This window comes from Malaclemys terrapin, chromosome 1 (genome assembly GCF_027887155.1).
Source record: "Malaclemys terrapin pileata isolate rMalTer1 chromosome 1, rMalTer1.hap1, whole genome shotgun sequence".
NCBI classification, from domain to species: Eukaryota; Metazoa; Chordata; order Testudines; family Emydidae; genus Malaclemys; species Malaclemys terrapin.
In genome coordinates, this window is record NC_071505.1 from 326,180,836 (window position 1) to 326,200,522 (window position 19,687).

General features: G+C 41.7%; 1 protein-coding gene across 1 annotated transcript in view; it reads left to right on the top strand.

Moving 5' to 3' along the window:
- Positions 1-19,687, top strand: part of SLC36A4 (solute carrier family 36 member 4) — a 248,956-nt gene that overhangs the window by 94,144 nt on the left and 135,125 nt on the right. Inside the window, exon 10 of the mRNA XM_054015665.1 lies at positions 145-314. Within this exon, the coding sequence (XP_053871640.1) occupies positions 145-314 (170 nt within the window). The remainder of the gene's footprint in view (positions 1-144; positions 315-19,687) is intronic.

Here is a 19,687-nt window from a genome sequence, read left to right on the forward strand (position 1 = left end):
AAACCATATGTTCAAAATTATTTCTATATAGCAATCTTCCGCAAGTATTTCATTATGTGAAACAATCCCCCTTTTCTTCCAAAAAACTAGCTTTTTACAAAGTATTTGTAACTGACACAACTCTTGTGTAAATGTTTTCAACAGGTTGTATCAATCCGTGAAAATTCTGTATTCCTTTGGGATTTTTGTGACCTATTCAATTCAGTACTACGTCCCAGCAGAGATCATCATTCCAGCAATTACCTCAAAAGTGCAGCAAAAATGGAAGCTGTTCTGTGAATTTATGGTCAGGACACTCTTGGTCTGCTCAACCTGTAAGTACACCATACAACCTTCATAAAAATGCTCATGGTTAAGTTTCTTTGAGACCTGCTTGGAAGAATGAATGTTTCTTCTTAGATATATTTTTTTTTTGGGGGGGGGAGGGGGAAGCAGGGAATTGGTAAATCTAAAATGATTCAGTGACTGTATTTTTTTTTTCTACAAACAGTGACTTGATCAATATAATGTTTGGTTCATATTATTATAACAGTATTTTATTGATAGCATTTATCATGAATCTGGCAAGGCAAATATTTTTTTGCCAATGAATCTGCCAGTTCTACCAGAAGACATTTGAAACAGTTTTCTTACAATAAAAGGTTTTGTTTGTAATTTAATTAAAGATTTAAACAAAATCCAGGCTGTCCTATATGCACTTCTTTTATGTGTGACTTCACAGTAGATACTCTGCATAGAGAAATCGTTCATCTACCTTGCCAAATCCTGAGGACCAAGTCTTGACCCTGCTGCTCTGTGGACACATACCTAGCAGGACCTATGCAGCTTGGCCAGAAGCACTACCAACCCTTGGAGTGCTATTTTGCACCTTAGCAGGGGAAATGCTTAGAGAGAGTTCTCTAGCTGCCCAGCCCTGCCGTCATCCTCTGGAAGTTGAAATCTGAGACTCCATTCCCTCCTCTCCACTTCAAATGCCATATGTAGGAGTCACTAGTGCATTGGTGCTTCTGTCAATGTTCCTGTATACTGGCGGGGAGGGACTGCCCAGCTAACTGGTGTTGGTGAAGACAATGAAGGGGTCTAGCAAAATCTATTTCCTCCCTCCACATTCATCACCGAAGATGGAAATAGCCTGGAAGGGTTAAAATGAAGAGAGATGGAAAATTTTCCTTTAAAATGCATCGTCAACCTGTGGAACTCATTGCCATAGGGTGTTGTGCAGGCCAAAAGTATAACTGGGTTCGAAAAAGAATTAGATAAGTTCATGGAGGATAGGTCCATCAATAGTTATTAGCCAAGATGGGCAGGGACACAACCCCAGGCTCTGGTGTCCCTAAACCTCTGCTGCCAAAAGCTGGAACTGGACTGTACTGGATAGATCACGGGATAATTGCTCTGTTCAGTTCACTCTCTCAAAAGCATCTAGCACTGGCCCCTGTTGGAAGATAGGATTTTGGGCTAGATGGACCATTGGTCTGACCCAGTATGGCCATTCTTATGTTTTTTCATGAATTTGTTTTTTGGTTGTTTTTTTTCCAGTCAGAATCAAAAACTGAATTTTTGGCACTTTTCAGTTGTGGAAAACCAAAAATTCAGATTTCATTTTTCTCAAAATTTTTCATGGGGGTAAAATCATTTTTGGACCAGGTGTGGTTAGATGTTGATAGGTGTTTGGTTGCGTGTGTGTTTCCTTTGTGTGCTGCCCCATCTCTGCTCAGACAGCTGGCATGGCAGACCTTGAGCGAACTGCCCAATGATCACAAGATACGTTAAGGGACAAAGGCACCCAGCCAGGTTTATTGTCGCTGAAGCATGGTACTAGTATCCCGCAGACTATACCGGACCACTAATACCTGCCCGTAACAATGGACCAACTCAGTGAACGGCGAGACTTTCCGTTCCTTCCTAGGCCAGACAAAAATACTCCCTCTGAGATACGTATTTATACCCTGATACAAACAAGTTAGTACTGCCCCATGACATAGTTAGTTACCGCCCCCTGACGTCGCTAGTTATCACCCATTATTTTGTACCTGTTGGTTTGATCAAAACAGGTACAAAAGGGCTTATGTCTCAAGTTCTCTTCCTACTACACTAGGTATAGTTAAAATGCATAACAGTTGTTAACTGGAGTCTAGTATCTGTGTCAGTGAGAATGGGCTAATTCATGTACAATGTCTATGGAAATACAATATGCAGGCAGGCTTTAGTATAGAGTGTTACACAAATGGTTACTCTTTGTAATCAAGTCCAATAAAATAAATGGTTGCTTTCAATATCAGATGGTAAGGAAATAATTTGAATAAGCAAGAGAAGAAAATGCCCTTAGGTGATATTAAACAAAATCAAACTTGCTATTGGCACCCTGAAAACAGAAAATAGTATTTTGGGTACAGAGGTCCCTTACTTCCCGTCATGCTCTGACATTCTCACACCCCATTCTACTCCCTTTCCTGGTGCTGATACCATAACTGATTCATAAATTGGAAGTGTTTGATGGGCATTGACCACTCTTTGATTATAGTATGTTTTGGGACTTCCTAGTCCAGAAATACACAATGCATTCTGGGGCGCCTCTGACCAGAAAAGCCAGTGGCATATTTGTATGGAACTATGATTTTGCAGAGTTTTAGGGCTGTTTTTGTTCAGACTAAATATCTTGTTCTTTATTTCACAGCAAGATCAACATTTTCTAAATGATTTCAAGTAAGGAGAATGCTAAACGTTTTTTGAGGTGGGGTGGTGGTGTAAAGACAGCTAAAAGAGAATGAGTGAGAGCTTGTAAAGTTAGACAAGGTTGCTGTTTGCTTCTGGCTAAATTTACCTGTGATGAAAGATTGCAGAATGAACCTGATGAAGGGCTCAGGGTTGTACTGGAACACTTTAATATTTTCAAGTGAGATTGGTAGCAATGCCCTTGATTAAATGTAATGCACCCGACGGCTTCCTCTCTTGGCTGTTGTGATATATATTGGCCTATCATGTGGGCAGTATCACCACCCACTACTGAGTCACTTGGGATTGCAGCATTTCCACACAGCTTGCCAGAAAGAGCACACGTCACCATCTTTTTTGGCAAATATTTATGGAGAGGGATATGGGACACACTCAAATAATTTGATTAGGTTCAGAATGCTTCTTCAGCAAAGGATAGCATTGGAGGAAAGGAAAGATGAAGGAATTGGGACACATTTTCCGTCTTCTTTGTCTCTAATTCCATTCTTTCTCATCTTCCTGTTTTTCTCTCCTTACCCTACCATTTCTTCTTGTTACCGCCTCTCTTCAATAAAGTGCCCCTCCTTTCTTTCTTTAGTCATTGAGCAGCCCATGTTCTCCCTACACAAAAGCTTTAAATTACGCCCCTGTCACTCCTCCAATCCTCTCTCATTACTGCTACCTTCATCAGTTCCTCCCACTCTTCGCTTGGAACAGTATCCCAATTCCTGCTCACCAGCTGCCCACTCAGTTCTGTTTAAAATCCTCTAATAAAATCTGCTTCTCAGAATTTTTGCTTTGTTGCTTTCCTCACATTTGAACTCCCCATACCTTCCTCTTCTGAATTGTTTGTCCAAATTTATTTTCCTTGTGTTTTTTTGACTTATTAGGTTGAAAGCTCTCTGGGGAAGGGAAGCTGTCTCTTAGAGACTATATCTACTCTACAGAGCTTATATCAACATAGCCCCCTAGTGTAGACACAGCGTACACTGGCAGAAGGAGGAGTTCTGCTGGTAGAGGAATATCATCTCCCTGAATGATGATATTTGCTGAAAGAAGCCTTCTTCTGTCTACAGATTTTTTTTTTTGTTGGCATAGCTATGTCACTAATGGATGTGGGTTTTTTTACACCCCTGATTGGTGTACTATGCTGCTATAAGTTTTATGTGTAGATCAGGCCTTAGTGTAGCACCTATAATATATATTTAAACTGCTGTTCCAATTTTAACACTACCTTGTAACTAGCTACCATAGTTATCACTGCTTCTGTGTTTATACCCATCTTCTAGTTTTGTCCTTCTGCAAGGCACTAGTTATAATCAGGACTTGATTTCAACATTTAAACATTGCCATGCTTTCACTAAGCTTTCTGAAACCACTCAGAAAATATTTTTTCATATACCTTTTTTAACCAAGTTTTAAAAGTAAAAATGTTCTTTGATCCCTCATGCAGGATAACAGTGACAGAATATGCAGTAATGACCAGGTTATTAATTTTATTTCATATAATCAGAAATTATATACTGATTAAAGGGACTCTGCTAACTTAAGAATCATATGCCAAAAACAAAATTTATTTGTTACTAATAACCTATTAGGATATTAAGAGAGAGGACTTGAAAAATCAATCTAGCTTTTCATTATGTTGTTGGTTTACTTTTTGGATTCCCCAAATCAAAACCAATTAAATTGTTGTTTTATTATTCCACAAGGGTACTAAATGCCTCGCAGAAAACACACATGCTCTGATGTCTATGCCCAAAGGAGATAACATTCTGAGTGAAGGACTTGACAGACATGTGTGGATATGACATACCAAAGAGGAAGGGACGTGGATTATAGATGTATGATTATGTGGTTACTTCTGGACGAGAAGCTGGATATAAGTCAACAGTGTGCCCTTGTTGCCAAGAAGGCTAATGGCATATTGGGCTGCATTAGTAGGAGCTTTGCCAGCAGATTGAGGGAAGTGATTATTCCCCTCTATTCGGCATTGGTGAGGCCACATCTGGAGTATTGCATCCAGTTTTGGGCCCCCCCACTACAGAAAGGATGGGGACAAATTGGAGAGAGTCCAGTGGAGGACAATGAAAATGATTAGGGGACTGGGGCACATGACTTCTGAGGAGAAGCTGAGGGAACTGGGCTTATTTAGCCTCCAGAAGGGAAGAGTGAGGGGGGATTTGATAGCAGCCTTCAACTACCTGAAGGGAGGGTTCAAAGAGGATGGAGCTCGGCTGTTCTCAGTGGTGGCAGATAACAGAACAAGGAGCAATGGTCTCAAGTTGCAGTGGGGGAGGTCTAGGTTGGATATTAGGAAAAAATGATTTCACTAGGAGGGTGGTGAAGCACTGGAATGGGTTACCTAGGGAGGCGGTGGAATCTCCATCCTTAGAGGTTTTTAAGGCTTGGCTTGACAACGCCCTGGCTGGGATGATTTAGTTGGGGTTGGTCCTGCTTTGAGCTGGGGGCTGGACTAGATGACCTCCTGAGGTCTCTTATAACCCTAATCTTCTATGATTCTATGATTTGATACATACATACTTCTAGGTAGTACAGATGTGTTAAATTAAAGTTTTCACTTTTTCTTTCAGATATTTAGTGTTTCACTGTTTATATTTCAAATACAACAGTGGATTTTTATTTGTTCTAAAATATTTCTTTGAGTGGAATTTTTTAATCGTGGAAATATTACCATTGGTTTTAGGTCTTAAAAAGGTATGCCTTAAAAATTATTTGCCTCTTTAATTGCCTGATAAGGTTTTATTGGACTCTCATAGACCTATTAACATAGGATGTTACAGAACATATATTTTATTGCCATAGATCCCCCATTGATAATTTATGATTTATGAGAAGTGAGTGTGTATTTAGATTTTCATGCAAAGATCCCAAGTAGCTTGGCAATTTTTACAGATTGTTCTTCTGTATTATTAACCACTTCCATGGTGAACATCACCTAGGCTGTGAACATTTTATTCTTTCAGGACCTCTGCTCCCCACTGTTCCAGCTGAGATTTACATTCTTTTCTGTCAGACTGACTTTTGCCCATCTGGGAGAACAGGATGTATAGCCTCTACCAAAGTCATTTCAGATTGGTTAGCACGAGCTGCCATAGTATCACTGTGGTTCACATACTACTACTTTATTCATCAAGCACAAAGACTGTGGTATTCATGGAATAGACACGGAAGGATTTCACTGAACCTAAACCTTTTTAGTACTGCTTTTCTTGTGTCACTAACTTTCAGAAGCATTATTACATTGAAACCAACAGGAACTGTCGGAGCTCAGCACTTTTGACAATCAGGCCACTAGTCAATACTGGCGCAGGAAAGGTTGTTGTCTTCTATTCTGATTCCTGTATGTCAACTCAACAGCAATGATAGGGCCAAATGAAGTCTTTCTACCTCTTTTTTGTATCAGCTTCATGGCTTCTTTCATCTTTAAACCTTTGTTGTTTTATATCATTCTTCACCATGTTTATCCAACACATCCTTGGTCTCCCTCTATTTCTAGTTCCTTGCACTCTGGTATGTATCGCTATGTATGGTATCTTTTCCAGGCCCGTTATTGTCACATGTCCAAAACGTAACAGTCATCTGTCTTGAATCTTCTGTAACAGCATTATTTCTTGCCCCAGTTGTTTTCTCATCTCTTTATTTTTTATTTTCTCTCAGTATTCCCCTCAGATAGTTCATTTCTGCAGTCAAAATGTTTCATTCATTGGCTTTCCTTATACTCCAGCATTCCGACCTGCACAGCAGTATCAACATGTCGGTTTTCTCATATATACCAATTTTTGTTTTTATTGATATATCGTTAGCCTTCCATATCTTGTAGATATGCAGTAGTGGCTAATCCAATTCTTCTTTTTATGTCATTTTCAATTCATCTTCACAATTCTGGTTTGCCTTTGCTATCCTCCAAGGTGTATACAGTTTTCCACTTGTCCTAGTTCTTTGTCTACGAGTTTGATCTTTACCTCTTTCTCTTCTTTTGCAGTTGCCATAACTTTTGTGTTCCCATGGTGTTCTTCAATTCGAATTTTCTGCTTTCCTGGTCTAGTTTGTCAGTTATTTTCTGTAAATCCCCATGGGCCAATGCTGAGCTGTTAATACCATCTGTGACTCTAAGGTTATGCACTGTTCTTCCACATAACATGACTCTGCCCATTTCATCTCTAAATGCTGTAACCACTACTGCTTCTAGTACCAAGTTTTACAAATCTGGGAATAGCCTACAGTCTTCCCGAACCTTTACATCAGCTTCTTGTTTACTCTCACTACGCTCATTGGCTTGCTCATTGGCTCATTGGTTTTGTATCAGCTCAGTCAGCTTTTGGGGGATGCCATACATTCTCATAAATTCCCAAAACTTTCCTCTCTCTTTTTTTGCCAGCAAGGGCCCAAAGACTGAGTTGCACTAAGTGTAGGTGTTTGAAGAACTGCATAAAAAAGAAATATTGAAAAAGCCTTCATATTTATCCAGATGGAAGCAACTAATCTGGGCAGAAATAAAGGAATAAAAATACAGTGAGGAACAAATTAAGCAACACTTAGTTTTTGTAGATCAATGAGCTTTTTATATCATGTTTCTCAAGATAAGTAATGAAGTAATTTTCTCCTGAACTAGTGAAGACTGATGAAAAGCACATTGCAGTATATAGTGAAAAGGATTGGAGCTCAGAGCTAACAGTATCTTTCATTCTCACCAGAAATATAATGTTTAACAATAACTTTTATTAGAGCTCTATTCCAGAAATCATGGAAATGCTCTTAAAATTAGAATAAAGAAATATTAAATTTGATTGTGGACATGGAAGTATTAGTAGAATGATGGGATATTTTGATTGTCAGCTTGGAATGAAATGAAATAAATTGAATGATGCTGATCCAGTCGAGTGTGTGAACCAGGCAATTAACTACTCGCTTTCTGTTTAAAAAAAAATCCATCTGAGCCTCCTGCATAATTTGACTAAGTGATTAAATTCATTATTCTGTTAAACTCTATCAGTCCTCCTCTGAGTATTTCTCCATTTACACTGCACCTGGTTTTAGCAGTGAACAATTCTTGCCTCTGAACAATTAGGAATAAGACAACTGCCATGAGGATATGTGTATCTGAGGAATGAAAATGGCAGTGTTAGTGGCTTGAAATATGCCAACAAAATACTTTCTAAGCTTAGTAGAAACACAGGTCAGATGAAGAAACTTAAGTATAATTCTAAGCCTTAAATGCTCTTTAAAGGACTGGATGCATGTATTTAGCATTAAGTGATGCAGTTATTTCCTTAGATGTGGCAGATGCACTAATCACAGGTGGCATTTTTGAGTAACAATTTGTCTTACTTAAAGAGGAGTATTAGGTGAGAAATACATTGAAAAGTCACCTTAGGGGTAAAAAACAAAGTAATTAATTAGACTTTTAGATGGTCTTTGAAATATGTGCGTGAACTGTAATGGGAAATTTAAATAAGGTGATTTATAGCCACAGGAAATGTTTATAAATTGCCAATCAATAAAATAAACAAAACAAATGATTTAACTGGAGTATAATTTGGTGGTATCCATAATAATTGATTTTTTCATTGTAGATTCGTGTGTTTTCCATGTTAGATATTAGTGACTCAGACATGAATAATTCTAATTCTCAATAAGAAAGTTCAGAGTTCAAATATAATCTAAGAAACGGATGCGTTCTCAATTTTATCGAGCTCCCAGAGATGGCAAATATAGTGTTGGATTAAGGTTGCTTGTACCTGTAGTTGTGGAGAAAGAAATGATGTATCTGTGTCTTTGTTTCCTTATTAACACACATATTGACACCAGTGTGCGTATTTATTGCAATATGGAGTCTTTTTGGCACAAAATATCTTGTGTGCTTTCTTACATGTAGTACAATCACTTAACTTTTTATAGATGGATTTGATAGATATATAACAAATGCTATATGGAATATTTTATGATACTGCTAGGAATTTTTTTATTGCAAGCTGTTGCTGAGGTTGTATCTCATGAAATCAGCTTTTTACCAGCATAAGGATTTTTACATCCCACAACTAATTTAATATTGCTTATACAAATAACTTCAAATGGCCCTGCATGGTGGCCTATGCTAATAGTCTGCACTGCCGTGCAAAACAACCAAGTTTAATTTCTGGTTTTGGTCTATTGCTTCTCTAGCCATCAGTGGCTTGGAGTTTGGCGTGCTCTTTTACAATTTATGAGCCTTGATCAGACTCAAGGTTCTAGTTTAAGACGAATAATTGCATACAAAAAACTATGTTAAGAATGTTGTTAAGATTGCAAAGTTAACCACTGGAAAGTCAGGAAATGTCAGGGCTAAAGTAACCCATGCTCACTAATTTCCGCCCTCTTGTTCATATGCATTACGACAGTCTTTAATTGCTTTTTTTAATTGTTTTTCCCACAGAACCCCTGCTGCATCCAGGACACGGTAGACCGTGCTTAGTGAATGAATCAGGGTTATGTAGTGAGTGAGGTTGTTGTCCCTGGGACCCTTTTGCTGCAGATATTGGATGAGACGAGGGACTAAAGGAAGAGAATAGATGGTTTTGTGGTTAAAGAAGAGAATTTTCTTAATTGTGTGGCATTTAATTCTTCGAAAGAATGGTTGTCAAATGGGTTATGCTGGCTATTGCTAGTTTGTAGACATATTTTTTCTTATAATTTTTAAAACCCAGTACAGCTCAAACCATTTAACAATGCACTTCCCTCCTACAATCTTTGACCCTTTTGAAGAGGGCATTATAAAATCATAATGGTGAATAATATTTGCTTTCTAGCAAATTTTTTTATTTTGTTACGAATGTGAAGTCAGTGCAATTCCTAGATGTTTTATTTTACAGCTTCCTCTCCAATTATCCTTGGGAAACTTTATGGTGTTTCAGTTGAAGCTTGGATTCTAGCTTCTGGGTGAGGCTCATTTTAGGCATCTGTCTCTGGATTCTGGGCCATACACCAAATATGATCAGTTTTGTCTGGATAAGAGAGGGCATCCAGTTATTTATGGGAAATGAAGACAAGATCTGGAATGGGAAGAGTAGCAGGTTGGCCTCTCTAATTTGTATAGTTATTTAATTATTGGTGCAATGGGCATTGCTTTACCTTTGTAACTTCACAGATACGTGCTAGTCAGTTCCCCGTAATATTTTGAATAGTTCAAAATGGCTATTTCACCATTACTAATTAATCTGACTTGCCTTGATGCTGTTGGTAGTTGCCCTTTGAGCTGTAATTCTGTAATGTAGGTGTACTTTGGATAAGTAAAACTAAAACTAAATTTCAGATTCACTCCATAGTTGTAACATACAGTATTAGAGACAAATCAGAAAGTGAGCAGGACTATTGACAGAACATTTAGACTCTCTTGAATAACAAGCCAAAAATACCAAGAGAGAGAAATATACAAAAATTCTACCTTAAATAGTGTTGTCAATCCTTAAATAACAAACGCTTTTTACAGTATAAGTAGGGCCCTACCAAATTCGTGGCCATGAAAAATGCGTCATGGACCATGAAATCTGGTCTTCCCTGTGAAATCTGGTCTTTTGTGCTTTAACCCTATACTATACAGATTTCACGCGAGGAGACCAGGGTTTCTCAAATTGAGGGTCCTGACCCAAAAAGGAGTTGCGGGGGGTGGGGGTCACAAGGTTATTTTATGGGGGGGGTCACAGTATTGCCACCCTTGCTTCTGCGCTACCTTCAGAGCTGGGTGGCCAGAGAACGGCGGCTGTTGGTCCGGCGCCCAGCTCTGAACGTAGCGCCCTGCCAGCAGCAGCACAGAACTAAGGGTGGCAATACCTTACCATACCATCCTTACTTCTGTGCTGCTATTGGCGGTGGCTTTGCCTTCAGAGCTGGGTTCTCAGCCAGCAGCCATTGCTCTCCAGCTGCCCAGCTCTGAAGGCAGAGCCACTGCCTGCAGCATCGCAGAAGTTAGGGTAGCAGTACCACAACCCCCCCTACGATAACTTTGTGACCACCCCCCAACTCCTTTTTGGGTCAAGATCTCTACAATTACAACACCGTGAAATTTCAGATTTAAGTAACTGAAATCATTAAATTTATGATTTTTAAAATCCTATGACCGTGAAATTGATCAGAATGGACCATGAATTTGGTAGGGCCCTAAGTATAAGTTTAGCAAGTATGCTTGTTACTTTGTGAAATGTATAACATTCATTACAGGTTGAAAGATAAGATTCTTCTTCAAGTACTTGCTCATGTCCATTCCATATTAGGTGTGTGTGCTCGCCACATGCACCGATGCTGGAAGTTTTTCCCTCAGCAGTATCCGTAGGGGACCGGCTCTGGTACCCCCTGGAGTGGCACCTGTGTGGTGCGGTATAAGGGGTGCTGCCGGCTCCCCTCACCCTCAGTTCCTTCTTGCTGCCAGTACAGTGCTGGAACATCTGCTGCTTCAGCTAGCGTTGTTTCGTTTTCTGTTCTGTGAACTTTGAAAACCTGTAATATAGTTGTATATAGTTAGTACTTTCTTAGTTACCCTTAGTAGCAGATCTCAACTTCTAGTTAGCCTCAAATGGGACTCAGTTGGGGGACAGGGCATGCCCTGGTCCCCAGGCTTTAAGCCCTGTGATTGCTGCAAACAACCTATGCCCATCAGTGATCCACATACCAGCTGCCTAAGGTGCTTAGGCGAAGTGCACATAAGTGACAAGTGCCGTATCTGCAAGTTCTTTAAACCTAGGACAAAGAAGGAGTGCGATATCCATCTGAAAGCGCTCCTAATGGAGCGGGCACTCACTCCGGCACCAGAGCAGCAGTCTGACTCCGCACCGAGCATCGCAGCCTCCGTTCGCAGTGCTCCGCTGGCACCATCCACGAGCCGGCACCAGTCCCCCTCCACGGCTCCAGGGAAGAAGCTGAAAAAGACTGGGAGGGGAACACCAAAGAGCGGGGGTCGGCTTATAAATGGGTCTACACCAAAATTTCTGGAGAACAGTCTGGTAGGTCACCCTCAGACGCACCCTCAAAATGGGCCCCTGCTTATTACGGGTCGAGCCCAACTGGGCAGAGGGTGGAGGCGGGTGGCTCAGGTGGCGCTTGTAACCTTTGGCTCATTTATGAGGCTGGTCCTGCCGAGGCTGTCCCTCTTGGCCCTGCGGTTACTGCGGTTTGAACCGCTTACACACCGGAGCTGGGACGTAGAGACCTAGGGTTTTCAGGGTGGTGCGGGAGTCCTTGAGGCCATGCAACTTGCTGTCTGTTTGCTCCGCAAGTAGGGCTCGGCCATCAAAGGGCAAGTCCTGTATTGACTGCTGAGCCTCAGTGGACAACCCAGAAGAGCAGCCAAGAGATGCGCCGTATGGAGATAGCGGAACCATGGTGCGGGCAGCAGCATCAGATGCCGCCTGGAGGGCCGTCCTGGCCGCAGTCATGCCCTCATTGAGGATCGCTCGGAATTCCTTCTTGGAAGCCTCGGGGAGTGACCCTTCGAAGTTGGCCACAGCTTGCCACATATTAAAGTCATATCAGCCAAGGAGGGATTGCTGAAGGCTGGAAGATGAATAAACCTTACGTCCAAAGAGATCGAGCCTCCTCGAGTCTTTATTTTTGGGGGTGGCCCCGGGTTGTCCTTGCCTCTCCTTGTGATTAATCGCCTCAACCACAAGAGAACTAGGGGTTCGGGTGGGAGTGTAAGTACTCATGCCCTTTGGTTGGCACGAAGTACTTGCGTTCGGGCCTTTTAGAGATAGGGGCCAGGGAAGAGAGGGTCTGCCACAGGGCATTAGTGATTTTGGAAACCCCTTCATGAAGGGGTAGAGCCACCCTGGTAGCAGCCAAGGAGCAGAGGACGTAGAAGAGAGAGTCCGAGGGCTCTTCCAATTCCTCTGCCTGAAGCCCCAGGCTTTATGTTAGGGCCTGTGCAAACAAATGGGGCAGATTGTTCTTTTTACATTGCTTTCTAGTCCCATTTAAATCAGTGGGATTACTCATTTGATTAACTGCTCACCGATGTGGGAGGTGTTCACAGTCTGACCTCATACCAAGAGACAGGCTTGTCCTGGAAGAATTTACAGTGTGAGACCTTGATTCTGCAGAGACTGAAGCAAGTACTTAACTTTGCAAATAGCGAGTGGTTCCCTTGCAGAACAGGAACCGAAATAAACCAACAAAATGTGAGAAAAAAGAAATGTCCTCTTTTTACAGAAAGGGAACTCAGGCACAGAATGACTTTCCCAAGGTCGCATCGCAAGTCTGTGGCAGAGCTGGGAATTAGAACACCGATCTCCTGGTTGCCAGTCCAGTGTCTTAACCGTAACACCATCCTTCTGGAGTGCAACTAGCTTCCATGCAGATAAATCAGTGTTTTTGAGCTGTCATGCCAGATTGTTCCTTCCGTTACATATCTGAAAATCCAGAGTAATGGCAACAAAGTCAGTTACTCCTGTGATTTTGATGGAATAATTCTAGATTAAGACAAATCTCAGAGGGCAAGGTTTGTCCCCCAACATATATTCTTCCTAATTTCTATTCTGAGTCATAGTTTCTATTCTGCTTGTAGTAATTAATGAATCAAATAAATTTTGTGATAGCAAGATATGAACTTCTTGTTGTTTTTCTCAAAGTTAGTGCTTTTTAATTTCATGGGTTTTTCCAACAAAATTATCTAGATTATCTTTTCTACTTCAGTAAAATTTTATTTTGAATCACAATTCCGTGCTGTGAACTGGTTATTTATTAAAGGGCAATTTTCTGGTAAAGTGGAAGCTAACAGGCTAATCCTCTCTCTAAGCAGTCCATTTTTTAATTATAAAACTCGCTGTTTACAACAGACACGTCTAAAGTTGTACATATGCTACAGAGTTTTCTCTTAGCGTGTCAGTTGAATGTGCTGCCTGCTGATACACCATATCCCGGTACACCAATTTTGATAAAATGATTGAGCGCAGACCGCCTGCAGTTCACATGAATAAAACACTAGCAGGTGCCAAAAGGTGTTTTTCTATATCTAAGCTTCTGACTGTACCCGCTGATTAGTACTAATACAGTCTGTCTTGTCGGGGCTTTGTGTCATGTGGTACATATTTATACTGGATGCAGCTCAGCATGCTTTGATTCTGTATTCAGAGCCTGAAGCTTTTATTTGTGGAGCATTTTGGCTGACATTTGGGGCAATATTTCAGAGATATCTTATCCAAAGAGTTTAAATGAAATGGTAACCTATGACCGACTTGGTCGAAGGGGCATTATTTCATTACTAAGGCCCTAATTGTGATATTGTGAAAACTGCAGATTCTGCAATATTAGGCTTCTACCTCAGTTTTGACAGTGGGACTCAGTGCGGGGCTGACATTGAGAGCCCTGGCCACCCAGGGGCTGAGAGCAAAAGCCCCCAGTGGGACCCCGGCTGCCCCAGAGCTGAGAGTGGGAGACCCCACTGTTAGCCCCAGATGGCTGCTCTCAGGCCCGGGCCCTCGCTCTCAGTCTCAGGCGGCCAACAGCGAGAGCCCCTTCTCTCAGCAGAAAATCGTGGAAAAGTAATAATGGAATTTATTTCCACAAATAATAAGGTCCATTATTACTTTTCTGCAATTTTACATAACTTATCTGCAACTCAGCCGCAGTTTTTTGACAATCATCCCTCAATTCAAGCAGGGCCTTATTCATGCCATTTTCCGTGGGTTTTATCCTGGTGGTGCCAATCTCCTCTTGGGCCCCCCTTTGATATAGGGAACATTATTATGCCCGTTTTAAAGATGGGGAACTAAGAGGCTAAGTAATTTGCCCAAGGTCCCACAGGAAGTCTGTGGCATAGCAGGGAACTGAACCTGGGGCTCCCGCGAACCCAGCTAGTGCCCCACCCACTGTGCCACCCTTATTTCTTAAATGAAAATAACATTCTAAAATTCTGAGTGCTGTGCCTGAAAGCTAGTATTTCATAGAAAAGATTTAGAGGGATTTTCATAGTACAAAACCTTTCACCTATGTTCATGTTCTATTTAGCATGCCGATAACTGCTCTAGAAAAGTCTGTGTGAGACCAATTTACTGTTTGTGCTTTTTTTACTTACTAACACACTTATTTGTGTTGCTGTAGGGCAGGGGTAGGCAACCTTTCAGAAGTGGTGTGCCAAGTCTTCATTTATTCACTTTAATTTAAGGTTTCGTGTGCCAGTAATACATTTTAACGTTTTTTAGAAGGTCTCTCTCTATAAGTGTATATTATATAACTAAACTATTGTTGTATGTAAAGTAAACAAGGTTTTCAAAATGTTTAAGAAGCTTCATTTAAAATTAAATTAAAATGCTGATCTTACGCCGCCAGCCTGCTCAGCCCGCTGCCAGCCTGGGGTTCTGTTCACCTAGGCCGGCAGTGGGCTGAGCAGGGCTTGCGGCCGGGATGCGTCTGACAGCTGGGACCCCAGACCTGGAAGGGGGGGTTCAGGGGTCAGGGCAGAGGACTGGGGGTGGGGTTCAGGGGTCAGGACAGAGGACAATGGGGTGTGGGGGGGTTCAGGGGTCAGGGCAGAGGGCTGGGGTGTGTGTGGAGGTGCAGGGCAGAAGGGTGAGTGTGTGGGGGGGTTCAGGGGTCAGGGCAGAAGGCTGGGGTGCTCGGCTTGTGGGGATGCTCCCAGCCCCCTGCCCTGAGTGGCTCACCCCCTTCCCCAAGGTCCCGTCCCTACCTCTTTGCCTCCTCTATGGAGCAGTGAGCACGCTGCCACTTCTCCCCTCCCCCTCGCAAGGGCCATCAGCTGATTGGCGCAGGGACGGAGAGGAGGAGGGGCAGGAAAGCACCACGCTGGGGGAAGAAGCGGGGGGAGGGGGAAAGCTTGGCTGCCGCAGGACCAAGCTTCTGCCTCCTGCCCCCGCTGGGGAGAGCAGTGGGCGGAGGGGGGGGGCTGAGTGGGGCTGGGGGCCGGGACCGTGGCAGATAGCAGCGTGCCACTCAAAATCAGCTTGCGTGCCGTAGGTTGCCGACCCCTGCTGTAGGGTTTATTCCCTCACAGCCTAACTTCTCCCATTTAATCTCATGGGTGTAGTTGTAATTTTGAATGGGGTATATCACAAGTATTACTGTGATGTTTTAAACAAACCTATTGAATTCACTGCTGTATCAAGCAGAAGGTGAAGTGAGGGATGGAGGAAGATGGTGTATGAGAATAGAGAAAGGCACATTTTGCTTAATTTCATGTTCATTTGGCACAAATTAGTGATGTACCCAAATTTATTATACATTTATGAAATGGCTTATAATTTATCATTTGTGCAAAAATATGTCTTATCTCTTCTAAACAAAGCAGGCTCAGGCCTGGTAACTAATTGGAAACCGAGGGTTAATCAGGAAGTAGAATTTGAGCAGCTTCTATAGCACTCTTTCCTCTGAGTCAGCAGTGACACAATGGCTTTAAGGAACATTAATTTTCTATACCTTCAGTTCTGAAAATTCTAAATAAGTAAATAAATTATATATAAATATAAGTATATATAAAATATAAATTATAAGGTAATTAAAGATCTCATGGCATTTATCACAAAAGCAGGGGAATGACTCTGGTATTTTGCTCATGTTTTATGGCTTAAACAATTATATTCCACCTACTAAAATTTTCCCTCTAATTTCAATTGTCTATGGCATTCTTCACTGCCTGCTCTAATCTGTTTCATATTGTTTCTGTGTACTGTTGTAACAGTTGCAGCAGTCCACTTCAGAGGTGGCTGTCCGGTTTGGCCAATGTACATGGCAGAGGGGCATTGCTGGCACATGATGGCATATATCACATTGGTAGATGTGCAGGTGAACGAGCCTCTGATAGTGTGGCCGATGTGATTAGGTCCTATGATGTTATCTCCTGAATACATATGTGGACAGAGTTGGCAACAGGCTTTGTTGCAAGGATAGGTTCCTGGGTTACTGTTTTTGGTGTGTGGTTGCTGGTGAGTATTTGCTTCAGGTTGGGGGGCTGTCTGTAAGCAAGGACAGGCCTGTCTCCCAAGATCTGTGAGAGTGACGGATCGTCCTTCAGGATAGGTTGTAGATCCTTGATGATGTGTTGGAGAGATTTTAGTTGGGGGCTGAAGGTGATGGCTAGTGGCATTCTGTTACTTTCTTTGTTGGGCCTATCCTGTAGTAGGTGATTTCTGGGTACTCTTCTGGCTCTGTCAATCTGTTTCTTCACTTCAGCAGGTGAGTATTGTAGTTGTAAGAACGCTTGATAGAGATCTTGTAGGTGTTTGTCTCTGTCTGAGGGGTTGGAGCAAATGCGGTTGTATCTTAGAGCTTGACTGTAGACAATGGATCGTGTGGTGTGATCTGGATGAAAGCTGGAGGCATAGGTAAATACAGCGGTCAGTAGGTTTCCGGTATAGGGTGGTGTTTATGTGACCATCGCTTATTAGCACTGTAGTGTCCAGGAAGTGGATCTCTTGTGTCGACTGGTCCAGGCTGAGGTTGATGGTGGAATGGAAATTGTTGAAATCATGGTGGAATTCCTCAAGGGCTTCTTTTCCATGGGTCCAGATGATGAAGATGTTATCAATGTAGCGCAAGTAGAGTAGGGGCGTTAGGGGACGAGACCTGAGGAAGCGTTGTTCTAAGTCAGCCATAAAAATGTTGGCATAGTGGGAGGCCATGTGGGTACCCTCAGCAGTGCCACTGACTTGTGGCTTCTTCCATACAAGGTGTCTGATATGTGGCAAAGTCCTTACTAGCATCTGGCTGATTTACTACATGTTGGAATTATACATAGTTCATAAAACCAGTCAGAATTCATAAGTTAAACATAGGCAGGTCCTTCAAACTCTCACATCACGTTACTGCCAATTTGCTAAAATAAATGATAAAGGGCTCAGAAAAAAGATAAATCTTTAAGTATGTTTTTTCCCATAAATCAGTCTCTGAAGCAAATATTTCTATAAAAATCAACTCTTTCCTGAAGACAGAGACAATAGCTAATTATGGGTTTTAACATTGAACGGGGGAAGGAGAGGAGCTCTTCTCTGGGACTGAATTTTGCCCTTTTGGCCACAGTGTCTTCATGAATGTATAATAGTTTGTTTTTCAACAGCCAAAGATAGCTGGGTTTCTACTTAGTTAGCTTCACAGAATACAGTGCATTCTGTTCCAAGCATAAAAAAGTGTACATAAGCAACTGACTTGGACTCTGAATAATATTTCATAGTAATATTATATTGTACTGTATTAGGCCAGATCTTCAAATGGTGTATAGCAGAGCTCCACTGAAGCCAAAGGAGCTACAGTGATATATGCCAGCTTAGGATCTGGCCAATGAACTTCTTCAGAACAGAACAATGTACCAGATACATGTCATTTCACTGCGGCTGATCACATTGGCTGGTTCCCAGGAAGATGCTAGTGGAGCACATACCCATTTAGTAGCCAAAAATCCTAACTTCTTTCTCTAACTAGGTCTAATCTCTATCCAGTTATTCATGTACTGTAGTATCTGCAGGAGACATTCAGTTACTTGTCATGATATTGGGCATAGAACTGGATAGTTACTAGACGTACACCTCTACCCTGATATAACTCTGTCCTCGGGCCAAAAAATCTTTCTGCGTTATATCGAACTTGCTTTGATCCGCCGGAGTGCGCAGGCCTCCCCTCTCCTCCCCCCCGGAGCACTGCTTTACCGTGTTAAATCCAAATTCGTGTTCTATCAGGTCACGTTACATCGGGGTAGAGGTGTATTTCAATACTTATATGCCATTCTAGTCAATGCAGGCTTTACTGTGGGATTAACTACAATGTATAAAATACAATTTACTATGTTTTTCTGTGTATGTATTTCCTTTCGCTTCTTGTCTGCTGCTTCGTCATATTGCACTTTGACTGCTGTCGCTTTCTCATGTCTGGCATTCTCAGCATCTCATCTCCTCCCTGATCTAGTCTATCAAAACCCGCATGGCCAAAATCATCCCCTTCTCCTGCTATTTCACCAATACCATCTCTCTCCTTATAACCCTTGGCTATCTTCCTCTCTTTCTTAAATTTAAACTCCTCACCTTTGAGCTTCTGCACAACTTTGCCTCTTTTAACTCTCTGGTCTCATTTCTTCTGTCTCTTCCTTTTGCATTCTACGGTACTCCCATGGTCTCTACTTCTTCTTTTGTTTCTCAGCTCTGTGCCGTCTTTCTGATTACACCTGGAATACCCTCCCCACTTCTTGTAATCCAACCCTCCTCTTCCTTAAAACCCATTTATTGTGTGGATCTTCTATGTCTTTGTCCCCTAGCTATCTTGTGTTTGATGGTTATTCTTTGTTTTGTATTTTTCTGAGAGAATTAAAGCAATCTGGGGCAGGGACCATGCCTTATATGTATTTTAAAGTACCATGAGCACTTATTGTGAGCTATATTATTATTATATGACCAATCAGTAACTCGATTAATATATTTTCATGATCAGTTCTGTCAAGTGGGTGATGTACAGTAGGGTGACCAGATGTCCTGATTTTATAGGGACAGTCCTGATATTTGGGGCTTTTTTCTTATATGGGCACCTATCACCCCCCACCTCCTGTCCCGTTTTTTCACACTTTCTATCCGGTCACCCTAGTGTACAGTAAATAGATTTCTGCCTTCTCCAGCTTCACTGTTTTGTTCGTTGGTGCAAGTGACTTTTTAAAATATGCAAAATGTTTATTTGAAAGTTTTTATTAGGAAGGAAAACACAGTGACATAGAAATAATTTATTTGAAAGTGTATAATCAGTTAGAGGGATCTGTTATTAGATTAAACTTAATGTTATCTGTGGTAATAGCTGCATGTGCTTGTGATTTAAAATTCAGATCTGATTTATAGATTCATAGATTGTCATCTATATTGTATATATTTCATGAAAATGTCCCATAAAATTTCGCTGCTGTTCAGAGACCTCAACGGGGGGAGGGATAGCTCAGTGGTTTGAGCATTGGCCTGCTAAACCCAGGGTTGTGAGTTCAATCCTTGAGAGGGCCACT